Source organism: Phalacrocorax aristotelis, chromosome 22 (genome assembly GCF_949628215.1).
Source record: "Phalacrocorax aristotelis chromosome 22, bGulAri2.1, whole genome shotgun sequence".
Classification (NCBI taxonomy): Eukaryota; Metazoa; Chordata; class Aves; order Suliformes; family Phalacrocoracidae; genus Phalacrocorax; species Phalacrocorax aristotelis.
In genome coordinates, this window is record NC_134297.1 from 8,105,761 (window position 1) to 8,123,598 (window position 17,838).

Genomic DNA, 17,838 nt, shown 5'->3' on the forward strand with positions numbered 1-17,838 from the left:
CTGTGGGGAGATGTTACAGGAAGATACTTTGGGGGGGTTCAGGGATGCTGTGGGGGACACGGCGGGGATATTTGGTGGGGATTTCAGGAGCGCGCTCTGGGGGTGCTTCAGGGATGATCAGGGGGTTGTTTCGGGGGTGCTTTGGGGGAACACAGAGCAGTCACCGCCGCCCCCCACCTTGCCCGTCCGTGGCGGGACGCGAACCCTCCGGCCCGGGTGTAGGGCGGGTGTCTCTGTGGGGGCGGGGCTGAGCGAGCCGGGGGCGGGGAACGGGGCGGGGCCCGGGGAAGGGGGCGCGTCCAGTGGGCGTGTCCGGGGCGGGGATGGGGTGGGGCCGAGCGGGCGCAAGTGGCGCCGGGATTCAAAGCGTCGGTTGAGGCGGAAGTGGCGGTTGGTGGGGTCGGGGGCGGGCTCGGGGCGTTCTGGGGGCCAGAGGAGGGGGCGTGAGGGATGGCGGGGTGCCCGAGGGTGAGGGGGGGTCGGGTTTGGGGGTGCCCGGGGGATGAGGGGAAGGGGGTGCAAGGACGGGGGGGTGGGGTGGTGTGCAGGGTTTGGGGGTGCCCGGAGGGGAGGGAGGTGCAGGGGTGGGTGGGTGCGGGGTTTTCGGGTGTCCGGGGGATGAGGGGAGGGGGGGTGCAGGGTTTGGGGGAGCCCGGGGTGAGGGGGTGTGTAGGGTTTGGGGCTGCCGGGGGGTGCAGGGGTGAGGGGGCACTGCAGGACTTGCGGGTGCCTGTGAGGGGAGTGGGGTGCCGGGGTGAGGAAGGGGGTACAGGGTTTGGGGGTGCCCGGGGGTGAGGGGAAGGGGGTTCATGGGTGAAGTGGAATGCACGGGTTCGGGGTGCCTGGAGGGGAGGGGTTGCCCAGGGGTGAGGAGGGGGATGCAGGGTTTTTGGGTGCCTGGGGATGGGGGGGGGTGCAGGATTTGGGGGGGCTGCAGAGCTTGGGGGTGCCTGTGAGGGGAGGGGGCTGCTGGGTAGAGGAGGGCGATGCAGGGCTTATGGTGCCTGGGGGTGAGGGGAGGGGGCTGCAGGGTTTGGGGGTGCCCAGGGGTGAGGGAAGGGGGCTGTAGGGGCTGGGGTTATGGGAAGATGAAGGAACAGGGGGTGCTATGGAATGCCCGAGGGGGGTCTGTGGGTTAAGGGGGTGGGCATGGAGGTGCCTGGTGGCTGAAGGGGGCACCCAGGGGGTGTGGGGAGATGAGGGTGCAGTGGGGGAGGCTGATGGGGAGGGGGGTGCCTTGGTGTGAGGGTGCACGGGGGGTACTCAGCTGTGAGGGGTTGGGGGTCCCCAGTCAGTGTGGGGAGGCGGGGGAGGGGGTGCAGTGGTGTGGTGGGAAATGGGGTGCCTCGTGGCTGAGCAGAGGTGGGGGGCTGCGAGTCAGGGTGCCCCCGAGGAGGGGTATGCTCACCTCCGCCCCTTCCCCAGGGCCAAAGGTGCTGCGATGCCGCCGCCCTCCGAGGAGCGGCTGCGGGGGGCCGGGGAGCAGCCTGGGGGGCGTCAGGCGGGACCCCCGCGGTGCAGCTGGCGGGTGCTGGCCGAGAGGAACCAGAGCGTGGCCGCCGTGGGCGCCTGGGTGGAGAGTGCTCTGGAGCAGCCGCAGGAGAGCCTGGCCTGCGTGAGTCGGCTCTAACCAGGGGTCGCCAATAATTACTTCATTTTTTCTTTGCTTTACGCTTTTAATTTTAGCCGTGCCTATAGATTCTCAGTGTGTTACCAGAAGCTGGTAAGGGTTGTGCCCCGCCGCCGTGTGGGTTTTTTCTCGCTGTTCCCAGATGCTCCTTGGTTTATCAGCGCTGGGGTTTGAATTCCACACCGTAGCTTTGCACTCTGAGGTGCCCGCGGCCGTACCCGGCTGACAGCTCCCTGCCATATTAACGTTGCTTTTCGCTTCCTGTAAAGCGTGTGGGTGAGCTGAGGTTTTATTTCCACGTTGCTTATTTCCACTTATTTAATTTTTATATATTTCTTTAAATATTTCAGGGTCTGAACTGCTGCACCCCGTTAGAAACACTTAAGAAATCTTTACTGATGCTTATCTCAGGGCTTTCTGCTTTGAGGGTTATTATAAGAGGACTAAAAGTGCATTAAATATAGGATGATGAGTTCAGTCCCCTGTAATTAATGTCTAAATGTTACAGCAGCTCCTGCCCTTCTGAGATGATTTATTTCCATATTGTAATTTAAATCTTGAAAGGTTGAGATAATATATGGAAATGAATCATTGCCATATTCCATGTAACTTCCACCTCGGCACCGTGAAAATTCTGGGGGAGCCAAACTCTTTCTGCCTGCTTTGGGGGGCCAGGGTGCTCCCAGTCCTGTCCCCCGCCACAGGAGCTTTTGGGCGTGGGTGAAGCCATGCAGGGTTATCGGAGCTTATTTAATATACTTCCGTATGCCAGGGGATGGTATTAAAAATACATCTATGAATGCCTCTTGCAACAGAATTGCTAATGAGGTCACCAACGGGGAGCGGAGGAAGCTGTCAATGGCGCTGTTTCGTGTGGCTCCGGCTCGGTTTCATCGCTAACGGTGCAGGTTTCTGCCCATCTTCGTGCTTTGCTTGGTTGCGCTGACCTGGCTTTGCCGCTGGTGACGTCCCTGGTGGTCAGCGGGATGCAGGGAGCATCTGACCTGGCTTTTTTTAGATTGATTTTCAGACTCACCCCTTTCCTCTCTCCCTTCGCTGATTTTTCTTGCTTTAGGCCATGCTGCGGCAACAGCTGGGAGGGCGATACCGCTTTGCTTAAACCGTGGTAGCATCAACAGAATTGTTTGGCTTGACTTTGAGTGAGAACCTTAAAGAAAAAAACAATTTTTTTATTTTTTTAGGTCATTGCTTTTATTTTTGTACTTCAGACATTCTCAGAGCGGCAGCCCCGCCTGTGCTGCGCTCTGCAAACCGCCTCCCTGACGCGCTTCCAGCCTCGTTGGTGGGATCAGAGGCTGCCCTGTTCCTTTTGGATCCAGACTCTATCTGCGCACCCTTTTGCGGGAGCAGGGGCTGGGAGGTGCTCTGAGGCCACCTTCCTTTTTCCTTTTCCCTTTCCATGTGTGTTGCAGAGAGTTAAAGGTGTGCACGCTCCGTGTCTGGCTAGTTACATTCAATCCAAGCTTGGAATAATTTAGTAGACATTGTCCAAGCTGTTGCTGCACAGATTTTAAACCAAAACATCGTTAAGTTTGCTCTGGGTGCTGCTTGCCCAGCTCATCAATGCAGGGAAGGGAAGGCACAGTACAAGCCGCTGTAACGCTGTGATGTAGCAAAGCTCATGTAAAATCTGCTTTCGCCTCTTGCAGGCTTCAGCATTTCAGGTGGAGGAGGAGCTGAAGGAGCTGCAACGGGAGAAAGCAGCCAGCCTGAGACGATTCCAGGGAGAGGTGAAGCAGCGGGTGAACCAGCAGGTCAGGATGCGAAGAAGGCAGCAGCTGCAGAAGTCCTACGAAGCAGTAAGCACGTCTCTGTCCTGGCTTCACCAGGACAAACTCCTCTGAAACCAGCATAAATCGGGGGGAAAAAACCCCACTAGACCTTAAATCAAGGTGTTAAGAAGGAAAAAAAAATGAGGAAACTCATGGTCACAGCAGCCCCCGCAGCCGCAAACGGTGTCCCCTCGAGCGAGGTCAGCACAATGCCTTGGCTTGTTCCGGTGCTGCAGGCGCTCTAAGCCCTTTGCCTCCCTGCAGAAAGGTCGCTGGCTCTCTTGGGCAGTGGCAGAACAGAGCCCCGGCGCCCTGTGCGGAATTGTGCAGAGTTAAAAAATAGTCAGGCCAGAGTTGTGAACGATGTGGGTGTCTCCTGGTTGAGTTTTAAACAAAGCAGCTTGTTTCTGCTGTCGCTTTGCCAGGGCAATCATAGTTCGCAAGCAACACTTTCACACCGTCTCCACATTCCCATTTCCCCCCCCACCATGGGCTTGTTTTAGAATATCCTGTTGAATATATTTAATCCTTTGTACTTTTAAACAAACTGCCAGGAAGACTTGCCAGAAACTGACTGTGAAGCACTGAAATGTCAACGGTTTTGGCCACCCCTGGGGTGTTTGGGCTGTTTCCAGGGCTCGGGAGGCATGGTTGAGTGGGGATGTCCTCATGTAACTCTGCTCGCGCCGCTCCACAGATGCCTTCAACCCCTGAGAGCCTGGTGCCTCTTTGTCCCCCTCTCAGCGTGGAGAGCGAAAACATCCAGCCCACGAAATGCCATGGAATCCCACGCAGCACGGGTGATGTCCTGCTAGGTGATGGGTAGAGATTTGCATGTGGCTTTTTAACTCTGGGGCCTGTGTCCTGGCAGGCAGAGAGGGAGAGCTGCATTGCCACGCAGTACTCGGACTCCGCGCTGCGCCTGACCCCCAGGAAGAACACGTGCCTTTTCCGGAGCCACCCCGCACCCGCCATCTGTGGTCCTGGTGCTCACGCCGTCCCAGCACAGCGGCAGTGGACGCCGAGCGAGCCGTTCCAGCAGCAAGCCGCCCAGGTGAGCGGTTCCCCTCCTGCATTTCCCATACCCGCTTCATCGCTCTGGTTGCTCACGGCTTGAAAGGGAGGACAGGTGATACTTCTTTGTCGTTTGTGATACATCCTTGAGGATTTTAATACTGAATGAAACACCGGCTTACGTTTTCACTTTGATTTACTGCGTATTGTTGTAATCCTTTGTACTGCTCATTGGAGCATCCAGATGGAGAGTAGATTAACAAGGCCAAGGGCCAGGTCCTGCCCTTGGGTTGCACCAACCCTAGGCAATGCTCCAGGCCTGGGGCAGAGGGGCTGGAAAGTGCCCGGCGGAGAAGGCCCTGGGGGTGCTGGCTGACAGCCGGCTGGGCATGAGCCAGCAGTGCCCGGGTGGCCAAGGAGGCCACCAGCCCCCGGGCTTGTGTCAGCACTGGTGTGGCCAGCAGGAGCCGGGCAGGGATGGGGCCCCTGTGCTCGGCCCTGGGGAGGCCCCACCTCGAATGCTGGGCTCAGGTTTGGGCCCCTCGGGACAAGAAGGCCCTTGAGGGGCTGGAGCGTGTCCAGAGAAGGGCAGCGGGGCTGGGGCAGGGTCTGGAGCACAAGTGTGCTGGGGGGCAGCTGAGGGGGCTGGGGGGTTTCGCCTGGAGAAGGGGGGGCTGAGGGGAGCCCTTCTCGCTCTCTGCAGCTGCCTGAGAGGGGCTGGAGTGAGGGGGGGGTCGGTCTCTGCTCCCAAGTCACCAGTGACAGGTGAGAGGGAACGGCCTCAGGGTGAATCAGGGGAGGTTTAGGTTGGAGATGAGGGGAAATGTCTTCCCTGCCAGAGCGGTCAGGCCCTGGCACAGGCTGCCCAGAGAGGTGGGGGAGTCACCGTCCCTGGGGGGGTTCAAAAACCATGTAGACGTGGCACTTGAGGGCATGGTTTAGGACGCCTGGGGGTGTTGGCTTGGGTTGTTGGGTAGTGTTGAGTTGATGGTTGGACTTGCTGATCCTAGAGGTCTTTTCCAACCTTAATGATTCCGTGATTCTATGATTCTAGATGTCTTCCTGGAGGATGCTGTGGTTGTACTTGCCCTGCTGCTTGTAGACTCAGTGAATTTTCACTCTGCGCGCAGGGACTCGTCGCTGCGCGGGCCCGCCGTGTCAGAGAGGCGTCACTAGGTGGTGCCACCTCATTGCGGCTTGTCTCCTGCAGACCAGACGTAGGGGATCGCGAAATCGTGGAAAACCTGCCTTAGGGACTTCTTTAAGCCTTTTTTAAATAGTGCTGCTTCTGCTGCATCTGGCATTTTAGAAAGTGCATGTGTTCGCCTCGGAGTTGGAGTTATTCCAGTTGAAGGGCTGCTTCCCCTGGGGCGGAGATTCGCTTCTGGCTGGGCACCAGGCATGTGAGAATCGGGGATCTGGGACTTCTGGCATCTCAGCAAAGTGATTTGGGAGTGGATGAGCCGTGACCAAGCCCTTTACCTTGCCTGGATGAGGATTTTAGTGCATGGGGGCAGCTCTGAAAGACACCTTGGGTTAAAGGTTACCTTCTACCTACTGGTGAAGCTCACTGTGTGTTTTGTTGCGCTCCCTTGATAAAGCACCTTGGTTGGAGCAGGGTACGTTAGGAGATCTCTTCTGTGTGGCTAAACTTGGCGTAGCCCTCACAGAAGGCAGCTGGTGACCTCTTGTTTTGTCTTGTCTTTACCTTCCCTCTTAACTGCAGCTTAGCAAAACTGTGAAGCAAGTTCGGCGCAGGCTGGCGTCCTGCAAAACTGTGCCCCAAGGAGCGGGTCCCCCTGAGCTCCCTGGCGGCTTCTGGAAGCGAGAGGTGAGTGAGGGGTGGGTGCCTGGGGTAGGGTAAGAGGAATTACCTTACAGACTGTGGAAGGTCTGGCTCTAATTAACGAATCCAAAGCATAGTTCAGTGATTTTCTCCAGCAGAAGTGAAACAAACTGGGGTTTTGTGACCCACTTGATGGATTTCAGTGGGCCAAGGCTTCTGTCCCTCTGCTCTTGCTGCCTTTCAGAGAAGGCAGCAGCCTCAAGTGGGTGAAAATGTCTCTGTTTGCAGAGACCAAGGAGAGAGAAACTAGGAAACAAAAATTCAGTAAAGATTTTTTTAAAGGTTGAGATTGTGCTCTGGGTATCTGGGAGGAATGTGATGATCGGCCCTCCCCTTAGGTGCCCTGATTTCTTCAACAAACGTCAACAACTATTTCACTTGCATCAGTCCCTCGTTTCTCATTTCTTGTGGGTGGCAAAGATCCGGAGGGTTTTCCTCACCCAGGGCTGGCTTCTGGCAGGGAATTGTTGGCATGCATCTGCATTCCTCGAAGCAGTGCATAGAGCCTCAGAAGGGGGCCAGGCCCAAGTGCCTCACCTTGTCTTCTGTTGAATTTCATCCTGGTTTGGTCAGTCCAGTTCTCGAGCAGCTTTGTGTCACAGCGGTTATCCTCCTTCCTGTGCCAAGACCTTTCTTAAACTGACATACTTTGTCCATCCAGGAGAATACCGGCAGTGACCCGACCTGGTATTTTGTCTTATTGCCTCCTCCAGAGCCAGTTTCCTGCCTGTCTTGCAATTCTTCATTCCCATCTCTCTCGGGTTCACCAAAGGTGAAGTAGATCTTGGCTGGCTGTTATCTAGAAAATACCCTTTATATAAGGGCTGGTCTGGCTTGTCCTCCTCTGTGTACTGTTGGATTTCTGTTAAGGAAGTCAGCTCGGTGAACAAGAGTTACAGAAACAGTATAATTGTGGACTCAAACACCTTATCTGTTTTGGCCACAAAACATACCTTCTGTTTAAGTCCTTGGTGCGTTCAGAGTGCTCAGCAAGAGGGAGTGATTCATTACTTAGTTATTAGCAGCACTAAAGCCTCCCATGAATAATAGTCGCTGCCCACGCGAGGCAGAGGGTTGCAGCAGATAGCGAACGGGATGCGTAGGAGTCCTGTGGCGGGTGAGAAACAAGGCTGGGAGGGATCTTGGGCCGTCCTCCCACCTGAACCTTACTGCAGCCACAATTAATCTATGCTCTCTTCAAACCTCTGGCGAGGAGGATTTAACAGCTTCCCTAGGCATTTTTTTCTGGGAGGAATTTATTGATTTATTGCATTACTCTGTTTTATTACTCCAAGATAGTAGAGGGGAAAAAGCTCTAATATTAATCTGACTCTCTCACCCTGTATAAAGGTTTGCCATGTTCATGGCTAGCCAGGACAGCCGTTTATCCCCTTGTCTTCTGATGCAAAAGGCTGCTGTGAACTCAACCACCCTGGTAATTGCTGCCCTAGTGCGCTGCCTTGCCCTTTGCTTTTGTCCTCAGTGAATTTCCTTGTGCTATCTATTCCAGCTGATTTCTTTTGATTTGAACCCAAGCATTTTTAGCTTGTTCTCAAATGCTTCTGCAACTTCAAGTGGCTCAGTGGGGTCGGTAAATGTAATCAAGATGCTTCTTTCTTCCATCACCCAGGCCGATAATGACATTATCAAGCAGAGCCCACCTAGTTCTGACTCTGTTTTTGGGCAGTGAACTCCTGAGGCTGAATCTGGGTAGTGTTGTTAATCTGCACTGCACCTCCCATATAATAGTTTCATCTAACAGGTATTTCTTTATACAAGTGTTGAATTAGGCCATGTCAAAATCTAAGCTAAGCCAGAGACGTCTTCCGCTGCGCTTTGCCCGAGGCCTCTTTCTTCTATTGTGGGAGAAATTCAAACCAGCTCGACATGACTTGCTCTTGACAAATTGACGGTGGTTGCTGCTTATCTTGTTTTCTAGCAGCTTACAGGCAGTTTGTGAGGTGATTTCTTCCTGTGTTTTCCAAAAGCCTCTTTAGTATTTCCTTCTCCCCGCCTTTATTTAAAAAGAGACCCTGGTCGTGCCCTTTTCTGGTAACCTGGGCCTCCACAGATTTGGGGGGGGGGGGGGGGCTGCAGCTTGTCAGCTGCTCCTGGCAGTGACCCAGGGCAGATCCTGCCTGCTTAAAAACTTCAGTTTTTAGGAATAATCTGACTTTTTTTCTTCTCAATAACAATCCAAGATTTTTCTTGCTGCTGCTGTCAGCTCAGAGCAAGCCTTTGGCTGAATGCCGATGCCCAGAAGATGAAGCGCTGTTATGCTTGGTGTCCTCTGATGGCTGTCCTTGAGTAGCAAGTGCTTTAGTCTCTCTTACCAGAGCCTGGCTTGTTACCTTCCTCTGTCTTGGTTTGCTTAGAGCTTTGGCCTTTCTGGCCCTTGTTTTGTTTTTTCTTTTCTTTTCCCCACGTGCTTGTGTTGTCTGCTGCATGATACCTTCGGTAATCTGACCCGTGCTCTGCTTCCTCCGTGCTCATGCAGATCGTGGGTGCAAGAAGAGCTTGGGGCTTAGCCAGAGCTGTCTGGCTTCTCTTTCCACTCTAGCTGGGTAGTTTAAAGGAACTGTTGCTTCTCCTTCAATCCTGTTTTCTGCATTTTCTTAATTTTTCTTCTTCCTTCAAAAGATTTGCATTCCCTGCGATCAAAAACCAGTGTTCCCAAAATCATTGCACCCTCCCAGAGACTTATGTTCAGGTCAAAAACATTCAAAGAGCTCCTTTGCTGCTTTCCCAAGCATTACCTGGACGGTAACTGCGTGGAAATGACCTGCCCTGTGTTTCAGATGATCCTGTTCACCATGCTTCCTGCCGCTTTGCCTTTAGGGTTTGGTAGGCTGCTGAAGGTCCCCAGCACGATAGCACTCAAATTCTTTTCCCCAGTTTATCATTCCCCAGAGTTGGGGTGTTTTTTTTCCCACCGTTTCATTTCCTTCCACCTTCAGGGCTTCGGAGCATCTTTACAAAGCAATAACCATTCCCCCCTATTCCCTTACCCTCATCGAAGCAGCTCTTCTGTGTTGTGTTTCTGTCATAACAGGGTTGACAGAGTCATTCCTATGCCTATCGAATAATTTCCTGTTCAGACTTAACTCCAGGCTATCCTCTGTCCTTCCTGCACTGCAGCAGGGCCATCTCAAGGGATCCCTGGTGTGACCTGCTCTCCTCCTGTTGATCCGTCGTCTCCCTCTGTCAGCAGTCCTGCTCTTCCCATCAAAAAAAACAGAAATCCTGGCTCCGAGCTTGTTTCTGGCATTTTGATTTTTTTAGTTTGTAGGAAACAATCTGCTGCCTCTCAAAATATTGTTAATTGCTACCGGGGCGCCTGCCCACTTACCATCTGAAGGAGTCTAGTGTCGCTCCAGAGATCCCACCACCCTTCCGACTCCTCGCAGTTGCGAAACGGTGCCTGGAGATGTCTTTTATTTCCTTGTCTTTCCTTCGCCCCGCACACGTCTGTCCCTCTGTTTCTGCAGTTGGTGAGAGCGTAGTCACGAGTTACCCTGCTAAATTCAGATTTTTCTGGCTCTCATGCCCTGCGGCGATGCTTGAACACATCATGTTGCTGCTCGCCAGATCTCAACTGACTCTAAAGAGCCAGCACCCTCGGGTTAAAGCTACTTCTAACCTGTGCACGAAGGATGTCGAATTCGCCCTCAACACCAAAGCGGGCGCATTTGAATTTCATATTTATGCCCGTCTCCTCTAGAAACCGGAGTCTTGCAGGACAGCCACGGTACCCGCAGAAGATGAGAGTGAGGAACTGCTGCTAGCAGGACACCACGATCTGCCGGCTGAACTGCAAGATCAGGGGGCCGCCCCGCATCGAGCTGAGCAAGAAGATGACTTCTACATCAAAATTGAATTTGCAAAAGTAAGACTTGTACGGGCCAGTTGGTCTTAAGAGCTTCGAATCTTTGGGATTTGGGTTTATTTTGGCAGAGGCGGCGAGGCTGCTGTTCTGGTAGAGCACTTGCTCCCTCAGGCCTGGTTAACTCTCAAGCCTACTGTTGTCAAAACAGGCTTGAGAGCTGTGTCAGAGCTAAGCGAGATTGGCGGCTTCTCTTTCACTGCTTTCATCTTACAGCTGTGGCTTCAAAAGGGGTTTTTTTTGTGCCTGCCTCGTGATGCCAGTTGGCCGGCGCTCAGCGGAAATCTGAAACTGAGAGTGCAATTGCATCGTACGCTTAACCGAACTCTGGGGCTGGCGGGACCTGCGGCTGGTCAAATAAGCCAGAAAACTCCTAGAAAAGATTAAAAAAAACCGCTTTGCATCAGGGGAGCGAGCAGGCTGTGCCGATTCCTATGCCTCAGGGCTGGTGAATCGCCTCCCTTAGAGGCAGCGTGAACACCTCTGCTTGCGAGGACTGAGCTGATGTATTTATTGATTCCTCTTTTGTCTTCAGGCAGACTTTCCTTAAACATCTGAGATGCGTAAATGTTTCGCCCCCGATTACCTGGAGTTGTTAGCAAATACTTGATGGCTGTAGCGGTGTGTGCCCAGCCTTGGCTGGTGATTAGTCCAGCGAGGAGCAGAAATACTGGCTTGACAAATATTGAGCAGAGGGAAGAAGGCAGAGGTTTACACCGAGGTTTTGGGAGTCACTGGCTGTTGAATTCTCTGACACTTTTGTTATCTTGATTATTGGTATTTTTCTTGCACTTTGCAAAGTTCAGAATGAAAATCTGGGGAGGCGAGGTGTGAATCCATATTTAAATAAACCAGAAACCTCCTCCAAGGATATCTTCAGCAGTGCTCTGACAAAGCTTTGGTGCTCAGGCTCCTGTACGGAGATGTCCCCCGTGTTTCTCCTGTCTATAGCCAACCTATACCCCAAAAAACAGCACAGCTCATGGGCGCGTTACCCTGTTGAGGACTGTTGGGAGTATTTTGCTGAGGGAAGATGAGAAACTTGACCCTGCAGATGCTGATGCCACTCTCTTACATTATCTTCCAGTTCTGTGAGGGACCGGTGAAGGACTCAAGCTCGCCTGAGCCTCCCCAGAGGCTGCACAGCTATTACCAGGCTCCCCTCATGCTCTGGGCCGGTGTAGACCAAGAGGAAACCAAGAAGCAGGTTTGTCTGCTGGAGCCAAGTCCCCATTATTTTGTCTCCATATCAGGACTGAAAGGTATTGAGCGTAGGGGATGCTGCTAGCTCAGATAAGCGTCAAGAGCAGCTTTCATGTATCAGGCACTACGTTTGTCAGCATTGATGGTGTCTCAGGCCTTGGGCAAACCAACTGCGTTCTTTTTTTAAGGTCTGTTGTGACCGTAAGTGGTGCAACCATTGGCTGCTCTTCCCACAAAATCTGGGATCTGAATGGCTCTGAAGGGCTGGAGGAGAAATGGGCTTCCTTCATTTTGCCTGGGAAAACAAAGGTGTCACTTTCTGTAGTTGCAAGGGGAGAGAAGGGAGCTGCCAAAAATGCTTTAACAAAAAAAGAAGAATAAAACCCGCTTCATCTTGTGTGGGTCTAAGGCTGGGAGTATAAAGGTTTCTACCATATCAGCACCTAACCGGCATCAGGGTGGTAGCACTCACGCACAGATGCAGGCCTCGTGCTGATTTAACAACGAGGCCTTACCAGCCTGCGTCCGGGGCACTTTGCCTCGTGCTAATCTAGGCAGTGCGAAGAGATGGTGTTTCTCTTGGATGCCTAAAGGAAGTGACTTTTATTTTCCTGCTTCCTTCTGACCCGAAGGGGAACACTTACCTCTTCTTTCATCGGCTTTCTTGCAGCTTACAGCATAAAACTCAAAAGGACTTAGAAGAAATGGTATTTTTATTTAGTTCCTTGCATGCATTTTTCCGACAAGCCGACCCAAAATCTAGCTGTGGTTTCCGGACTCTGTGACAGCAGCTGGGGCCTGTCAGGCTGTTCCTTCCCCCAGCGGTTCCCTCTGCCCCTTGCTTTTTATCTTCTTGGCTCTGAGAATAACTGGTTTTGCAGCACTCCCTTCCTCATGGGTTTTGTTTCCCATCTGGCTTTCCCTCCTTTCTGCCTGGCGATTCCTCCGGCTCCTTTACCCCCAGCTGTGCGGGGTGCTCTCTGCTGGGCGAGATGGACAAACTCAGCCCACAGCTCTCGGTGTTGCTGAGGAAAAATCTGTGCCTTAAACTTTCTGGCATCGTGGAGCTCAAAATAGCTGCATGCTGACCAATTCCCATGCGGGTGGGAGGACTTCTGGTGTGAGCTTTAGCCAGGAGGTTTCCCTGTCCTTGCTGCATTCATGGGGTTAAGCTGAAGCCCAGACATTAAACCTCTTCTGTACAGGTACCAAGCGCGTGGGGGTGTTCCCTGCAGGGCTCTTGGATTTGTCTCAGCAGTGCCTTTGCCACCTCTGTGGTTCTGCGGGGAGCGGGTCCTGCTTGGTGTTGTCCATGCTTTTTTTTTTTTTTTTTTGGAGATGCAGGCTTCCAGCAAACTGCAGAGGACCAGCAGTCCCCAGAATGAAGTTCTTGGGTAGTGGGTTGAAGTGGGAACCCCCAGAAAAGTGAGTTTAGGAATTTGTGAGGTGGTGGAGCTTCCATCCACAGGAAGGTTCAGTTGAGGGATGCTGATACAAAGCTCCGATGCTCTGAGATGTCTTGGCCCTCCTCTCCTATCTCGCCACCATCTCTCCAGCTTCTCAGCCCTGGGGTGTGTGTGCTAGGGGACATTTGAGGATCTCCTGGGGAAGGCATGAGGTTTCTATCCCAATAGACATGCGCTCCAGGAATCAGGCTGAGCGCTGCTGTCACTCAATGTCCCGGCCTGCCCCCAAACATCCTTCTCAAAGGTGCCTCTTCTCTCCCGCAGCGTCAGGATCAGTACCTGAGATACAGGCGCCTCTTCATGAACATCGAGCGCGAGCAAGTGAAGGAACAGCAGAGGCAGAAAGAGAGGCAGAAGAGAATCGCCAAGTGAGTACGTGCGGATGAGCCCCAGCCTCGCGGTGTCTCCTCCTTCGTCACAGGCAGGGCCCTTCTTAAGGCTGGAAAGGCCTTGTGTTCGTGCCTGGTGTGAACCAGGCAGCGGTATTTCAGAAGGCACTTTTCGCAGCCCAAATACGGAGGCTTTGAGAAGACTGTGCAGCTTGATATGAAAAAACCCCACGCGATGGGTAGCGCCCTGCCTCCTTGGCTGCAAGCCGCCCCTGAGGGATTAAAAAGGCCATGTTATCAACTTTTTAAAAATCATGGAGTAGGTTGAAAGAAGCTCCGCAATACGAATGCCGGTTGTAAAGCCTGACTTATCTCCTGGCTTTAGTTTAGTGCCCGATCTGTTAACCCTGGGCAGGGATTCATTTGACCAAGCCCCCCAAGAGAGACCCTCGGGCCACGTTGAGTCCTTCAGAGGCGCTCAGTGCTACTGTCTCTGCCGTCCGAGTCCCCACGCAGCTTGGATAGGAGTTGGGAGCCAAAACATCAGGCTGGGAGGGCTGCTGCTCGCTAAAGCGTGATTCTTGGGAGCTGATCCCAAGACCCAGTGCTACAGGCCATGTTTAGAAACCTTGGGGTGAGGCCATGTTGCCGCTGTTAAACTGATCTTATCCCTAGGGTTTTTAATATTGGACCCTTCGCCCTCGCAGCAATAGACGTTTATAGTATAATAAAAAGATTTCCTAGGATTTGTTCTGGAGTTGAAAACTCAGTACCTGTGTAAAAGTATCAGTACTTCTTTTGGTGGTTTAGTTGTCTTCTCCCTTTCAAGGGGTTCGTTAAGGAGTTGCTCTGCAAATTCACACCAAAATAGGAAAGAAACTAGACTCTTTTTGTCTCTGCCTCGCTATAAAATAAAGTGGTGTAGCTCCGACCACCTCAGCCCCTAACGCTGGCTCAGCTCTGTGGGAGCAGCACGGAAACCCGAGGGCAGGATTTTCATGGTCACTTTTCATTCCTGACTCTTAAATTGGGAGCTTAGAGACTTTTCTTGCCCTGCAAGTGCTGGTGAGGGCCAGGGAACTTCCTAATTAGTGTGATATCTTTTTTTATTCTCTATATACTTTTTTTCCCTGGTTGCAGGGGCACTGCTGGGGCTGGAAGCCACTCGGAGTATATGCAGCAAAGAGCTGGTTTTGTAATTACTTAGTGTAAAGCCTTAAGTTGGCCTTGGCCTGAGTTTCTATAGCAGAAGATTTATGGTGGGGTAGCTCAGTCTCTATTACCACTTCATTTAAAAAACATTTTGGAGTTTATAACTTGACCAGAGGAGTTTGGCTTCAGCACTTTCCTTCTTGATGTAAAGATTTGACCCCCCCACCAAATGGAGTAACATCCAAAATGTCTCATTCAATTACGCTTTCTCCCCCTGGCTTCTACCCAGGCTTGATATTTTGGGTTATTGAATGCCTTTTGGCAGCGATCAGCCTGTAACGTGTTATTGCATTTGGTCCTCATCAGCGGGAATAAAATGACAGATGCTTCGGTTTAAAGTCTTTGTGCTTCGTAATTGCTGCTTGTCAAGGGAACATGCGTTGAGTTTGGTGTGACTTATACAACCCAGATTCCACTGAAAGGGCTGGAGCGCCGCATTGGTGCAAGGGAGACAGAGGAAATAGGGGAAGATTTGGTTAAAAATGCCTCTTAAAGCCCATTTTGGAGTAGGTGTGGGATCCTTGGGGCTTCTCCGCTGTACCCAGTGCTCTTCTACAGCCCCATTATGGTCCTGGCCCTGGAAGCTGCAAGGACAGCTTACGGTAGGATCCAAGCTGCCCCGTGATCAGGAGAGCTCCAAAGTGGAGAAGCTGAGCTGTCGGTCCTTTCTGGTGGATCTAAAAGAGCCCAGGCACTACTCTTGGATTTGGAAGGGCAGAAGAGCAGCTCTTTTGGGGAACAGCAGGTGGCACTTGTGAATGTGTTACAGGAGGGAGCTGGAATGAGAAAACTAGCAGGCAGGGAGGAGGTCAAGGGCAGGAGAGCATTGGTAGGCTGGTATTTCCATATGGGAGAAAGAAGGGAGGCTTGGAGAGCATTTTTGACCCTTTTGTATTTAAAGCTGTTTGTAAGTCAATGCCACAATTAGCACAGAGTTACTTTCACCTGCTGTGGGTAGTTGGGGCAAAAGCAGCAGCAGCAACTAGATCGCCTGGCCCTGGTCTTCCAACTGTGGGCTGGCAGGGAACGGAGGTCGGGATGGGGAAGCTCCTTCTCTAAGTGTGTGTGTGCCTGCAGGATTAAGGGCAAGAAGGAGAATGAGCGCCAGGCGGAAGAGCAGAGGATGCAGGAGGCAGCTGAGCAGCAAGAACCCTCCCTGGGAGAGGGCACCTGTGAAACCCTGGCCCAGCTTAAACTGCAGGAGAGGAGAGCAGAAAATATTAAGGAAAAACAGCAGCGAAATAAGGAGTACATGAGGTACGGCCGGATCCCCTCGCCTTGCACAGAGCCAGGTGTTACTGGCAAAGGTGACTATTATATCCCTTGCAGGTACATCGAAGCTCTAAGAGCCCAGATGAGGGAGAAGATAAAACTGTATAACATCGACTTGCCCCCGCTGTGCTCCTGTGGGTCCGATTTCTGGGATTCCCACCCGGATACCTGCGCCAACAACTGCATCTTCTACAAAAACCACAAAGGTAGGAGCCTCCTGCTTCTGGAGAGGAGGCACCTGGACCTGGATCCCTCATTACACAGGGAGAAATCCAACGTGCCTAGACACTTCCCTGGTCCTGGGCTGCTGTGTAGAGGTGCTCTTACAAATACACTCCAGAGGGGGCAAGTTGGGTGCTCTGCTGCTTGTTTCTAACCCAGCCTCTTCCTCTGGCCCTTCAGGGAGCTTAGAGGTATCCTCAGCAAAGCACCAGCCTCTGTGCAATACATCTGTGGGTTGGTAGGGGGAGAAGCATAAGGAAAACATGGCAAAACGGGCTCGTTATGGGCCCAGAAAACCTCTTTGCCTTAAATGCTGAATCTTCCGTTGGGAGGATGTGGAAATTGTCTTCGTTAGGTGATGGAGAGTGCTCTCATCTGGAGTGCAGCTTGGAAAAATACCTGGCTGAGCAACTGGGAGTCATCTTCTAGGGAAAGAAATAGAGAAATTGGGGCTTTATAAAAAAATCTTTGGCTTTCCTGCTTTGGCTTGCATACGGCTTCGTGCTCAGGAGTGGGCGGAGTGGGCAGAGTGTGCAAACAAGCATGTGGAAACGTACAGGCATGTTGGTTTACCTTAAAAACCAGTTCTCACTGCTTTATGGTAAAAGGCTGAAGCCAAACCCAGTTTTGGGCCGTAAGTGAAACTCTCATCTCTTCTGCATCCCCCTTGCGCTCAGCCTACAGCCACGCTCTGCAGTCGGTCATCTTGTCCTGCGACCCCACAGGCAGGAGCTCCTCGGCGAGGCTGCCGCTCCGGGACCTGGCCGCGCTCTGTGCTCACTGGGGGAAGCATCTGTGACGATGGCAGCTGCGTCCCCCGTCCCCACCTTGTATTTTGGCAACTGTTGTAAGTAAAGAGCGGGGCTGGGCCCTGTCCTGCGGGTCCCTCCGCTCTGTCCCGCAGGACGGCACCTTCGCTCTCCTACTCCTCATGCTCGGGTTTAAGCTGCACCTCTCCCTTTTTGCTCCGTGTGCGTGCTCGGCTGGACCAGGAGCACGGGGCCATGATGGGTGCGAAGGAGCCCAGCGCTCTGCGGGGCTGGCTTATAGGCAGGCACTGGAATTTTAGCATTCAGCTGCGGAATAAACTGGTTTTAAGTTTGTTTTTTTTTTTTTTGTCTTATTGGGAGTGCAAAATGAGGAGAAACAAGGTAGTACGTGGGGTCAAAACCTCTTGATTTCTAACCTCTTCCTTCCCATTCCCTTTTATCCATTTCCCTGAGGCTTCTGCCAGCTCCTGCCTCTTGAGTCACGATCCAGAGCCAGGTGTTTATTGCTCCTTCACTTTCTTCCGCATGAGGACTTCTCCTTCAGCAACATCCTCCCAGCTTGGTACCCAACTTGTGTTTCCACAGCCTCTGTTTTGCTCCAGAAAGGAGCTTTTTCCTAGGGGTGAAAAAATCTTTATTTAATTTCCAGGTGCGTGTGTGTCTCTCTGCTGCTGCAGCTCCTTGGCAGGGGTTGCTGGAGCAAGATCGTTTTTATCAAAAACGACACCGGTGGGGTAATGCGTTCCTGGATGGAGGTTGCACCACAAGCTGTCATTAATATTTACTGCTTGCTGGCTGCCCTCCTGCCACCTCTACAATATTAACCGCGGCAGGAAGGACAGGTGGACGAGTGTGCTGGGCGCCTGCTTCCCACTCCCCACCGCCTAATTTAATTTCCTCCCCCTTCCCGGCACGCTCCGTTACCATCCTGCCGGGTGCGAGGTAAACCTGTGACCCCAGTCCGGCAGTGGCATGGAGGTGCCGAGCCGTGGCCAGGGATGCTCCTCCGTTCCCTGCTCCCGCTAGAGAATCATTCACCAACTTATTCGTGGCATCGGTGCTATTTATTAACCGCCATTTGCGTCAGGGGAAGACACTGCCGACCTAATAAGGGGTGTTGGGGTGGATTTGTAAAGGGCAGGATCCGACCGGGGTGGTTTTTGCATGCGTTGGGGCCAGGGAAGCAAAGGGCTAAAGC

General features: G+C 52.7%; 1 protein-coding gene across 4 annotated transcripts; it reads left to right on the top strand.

Moving 5' to 3' along the window:
* The first annotated feature begins 332 nt into the window (after nt 1-332).
* Nucleotides 333-17,307, top strand: CCDC15 (coiled-coil domain containing 15). Of its 4 annotated transcripts, none has more exons than XM_075116206.1 (12): nt 333-390; nt 1,426-1,615; nt 3,301-3,450; nt 4,295-4,477; nt 6,164-6,268; nt 10,005-10,169; nt 11,254-11,373; nt 13,100-13,203; nt 15,454-15,633; nt 15,706-15,854; nt 16,548-16,717; nt 17,290-17,307. In XM_075116206.1, exons 2-11 carry the CDS (start codon nt 1,442-1,444, stop codon nt 16,667-16,669), a joined length of 1,452 nt encoding a protein of 483 aa, XP_074972307.1. In that variant the 5' UTR covers nt 333-390; nt 1,426-1,441; the 3' UTR covers nt 16,670-16,717; nt 17,290-17,307. The 4 variants fall into 4 exon arrangements, with proteins under 4 accessions (XP_074972307.1, XP_074972306.1, XP_074972304.1 ...); XM_075116205.1 differs by lacking the exon at nt 17,290-17,307 and adding an exon at nt 17,094-17,286; XM_075116203.1 differs by lacking the exon at nt 17,290-17,307 and having other exon boundaries at nt 16,548-16,972.
* The last annotated feature ends 531 nt before the right edge of the window (nt 17,308-17,838 follow it).

Excerpts from the sequence above, each read along its gene's own strand:
- CCDC15 (XM_075116206.1), top strand. The coding sequence starts at position 1,442 with ATGCCGCCGCCCTCCGAGGAGCGGCTGCGGGGGGCCGGGGAGCAGCCT. Across the intron at positions 4,478-6,163 it reads TCCAGCAGCAAGCCGCCCAG|CTTAGCAAAACTGTGAAGCA; the intron begins GTGAGCGGTTCC and ends TCTTAACTGCAG. Across the intron at positions 11,374-13,099 it reads AAGAGGAAACCAAGAAGCAG|CGTCAGGATCAGTACCTGAG; the intron begins GTTTGTCTGCTG and ends TCTCTCCCGCAG.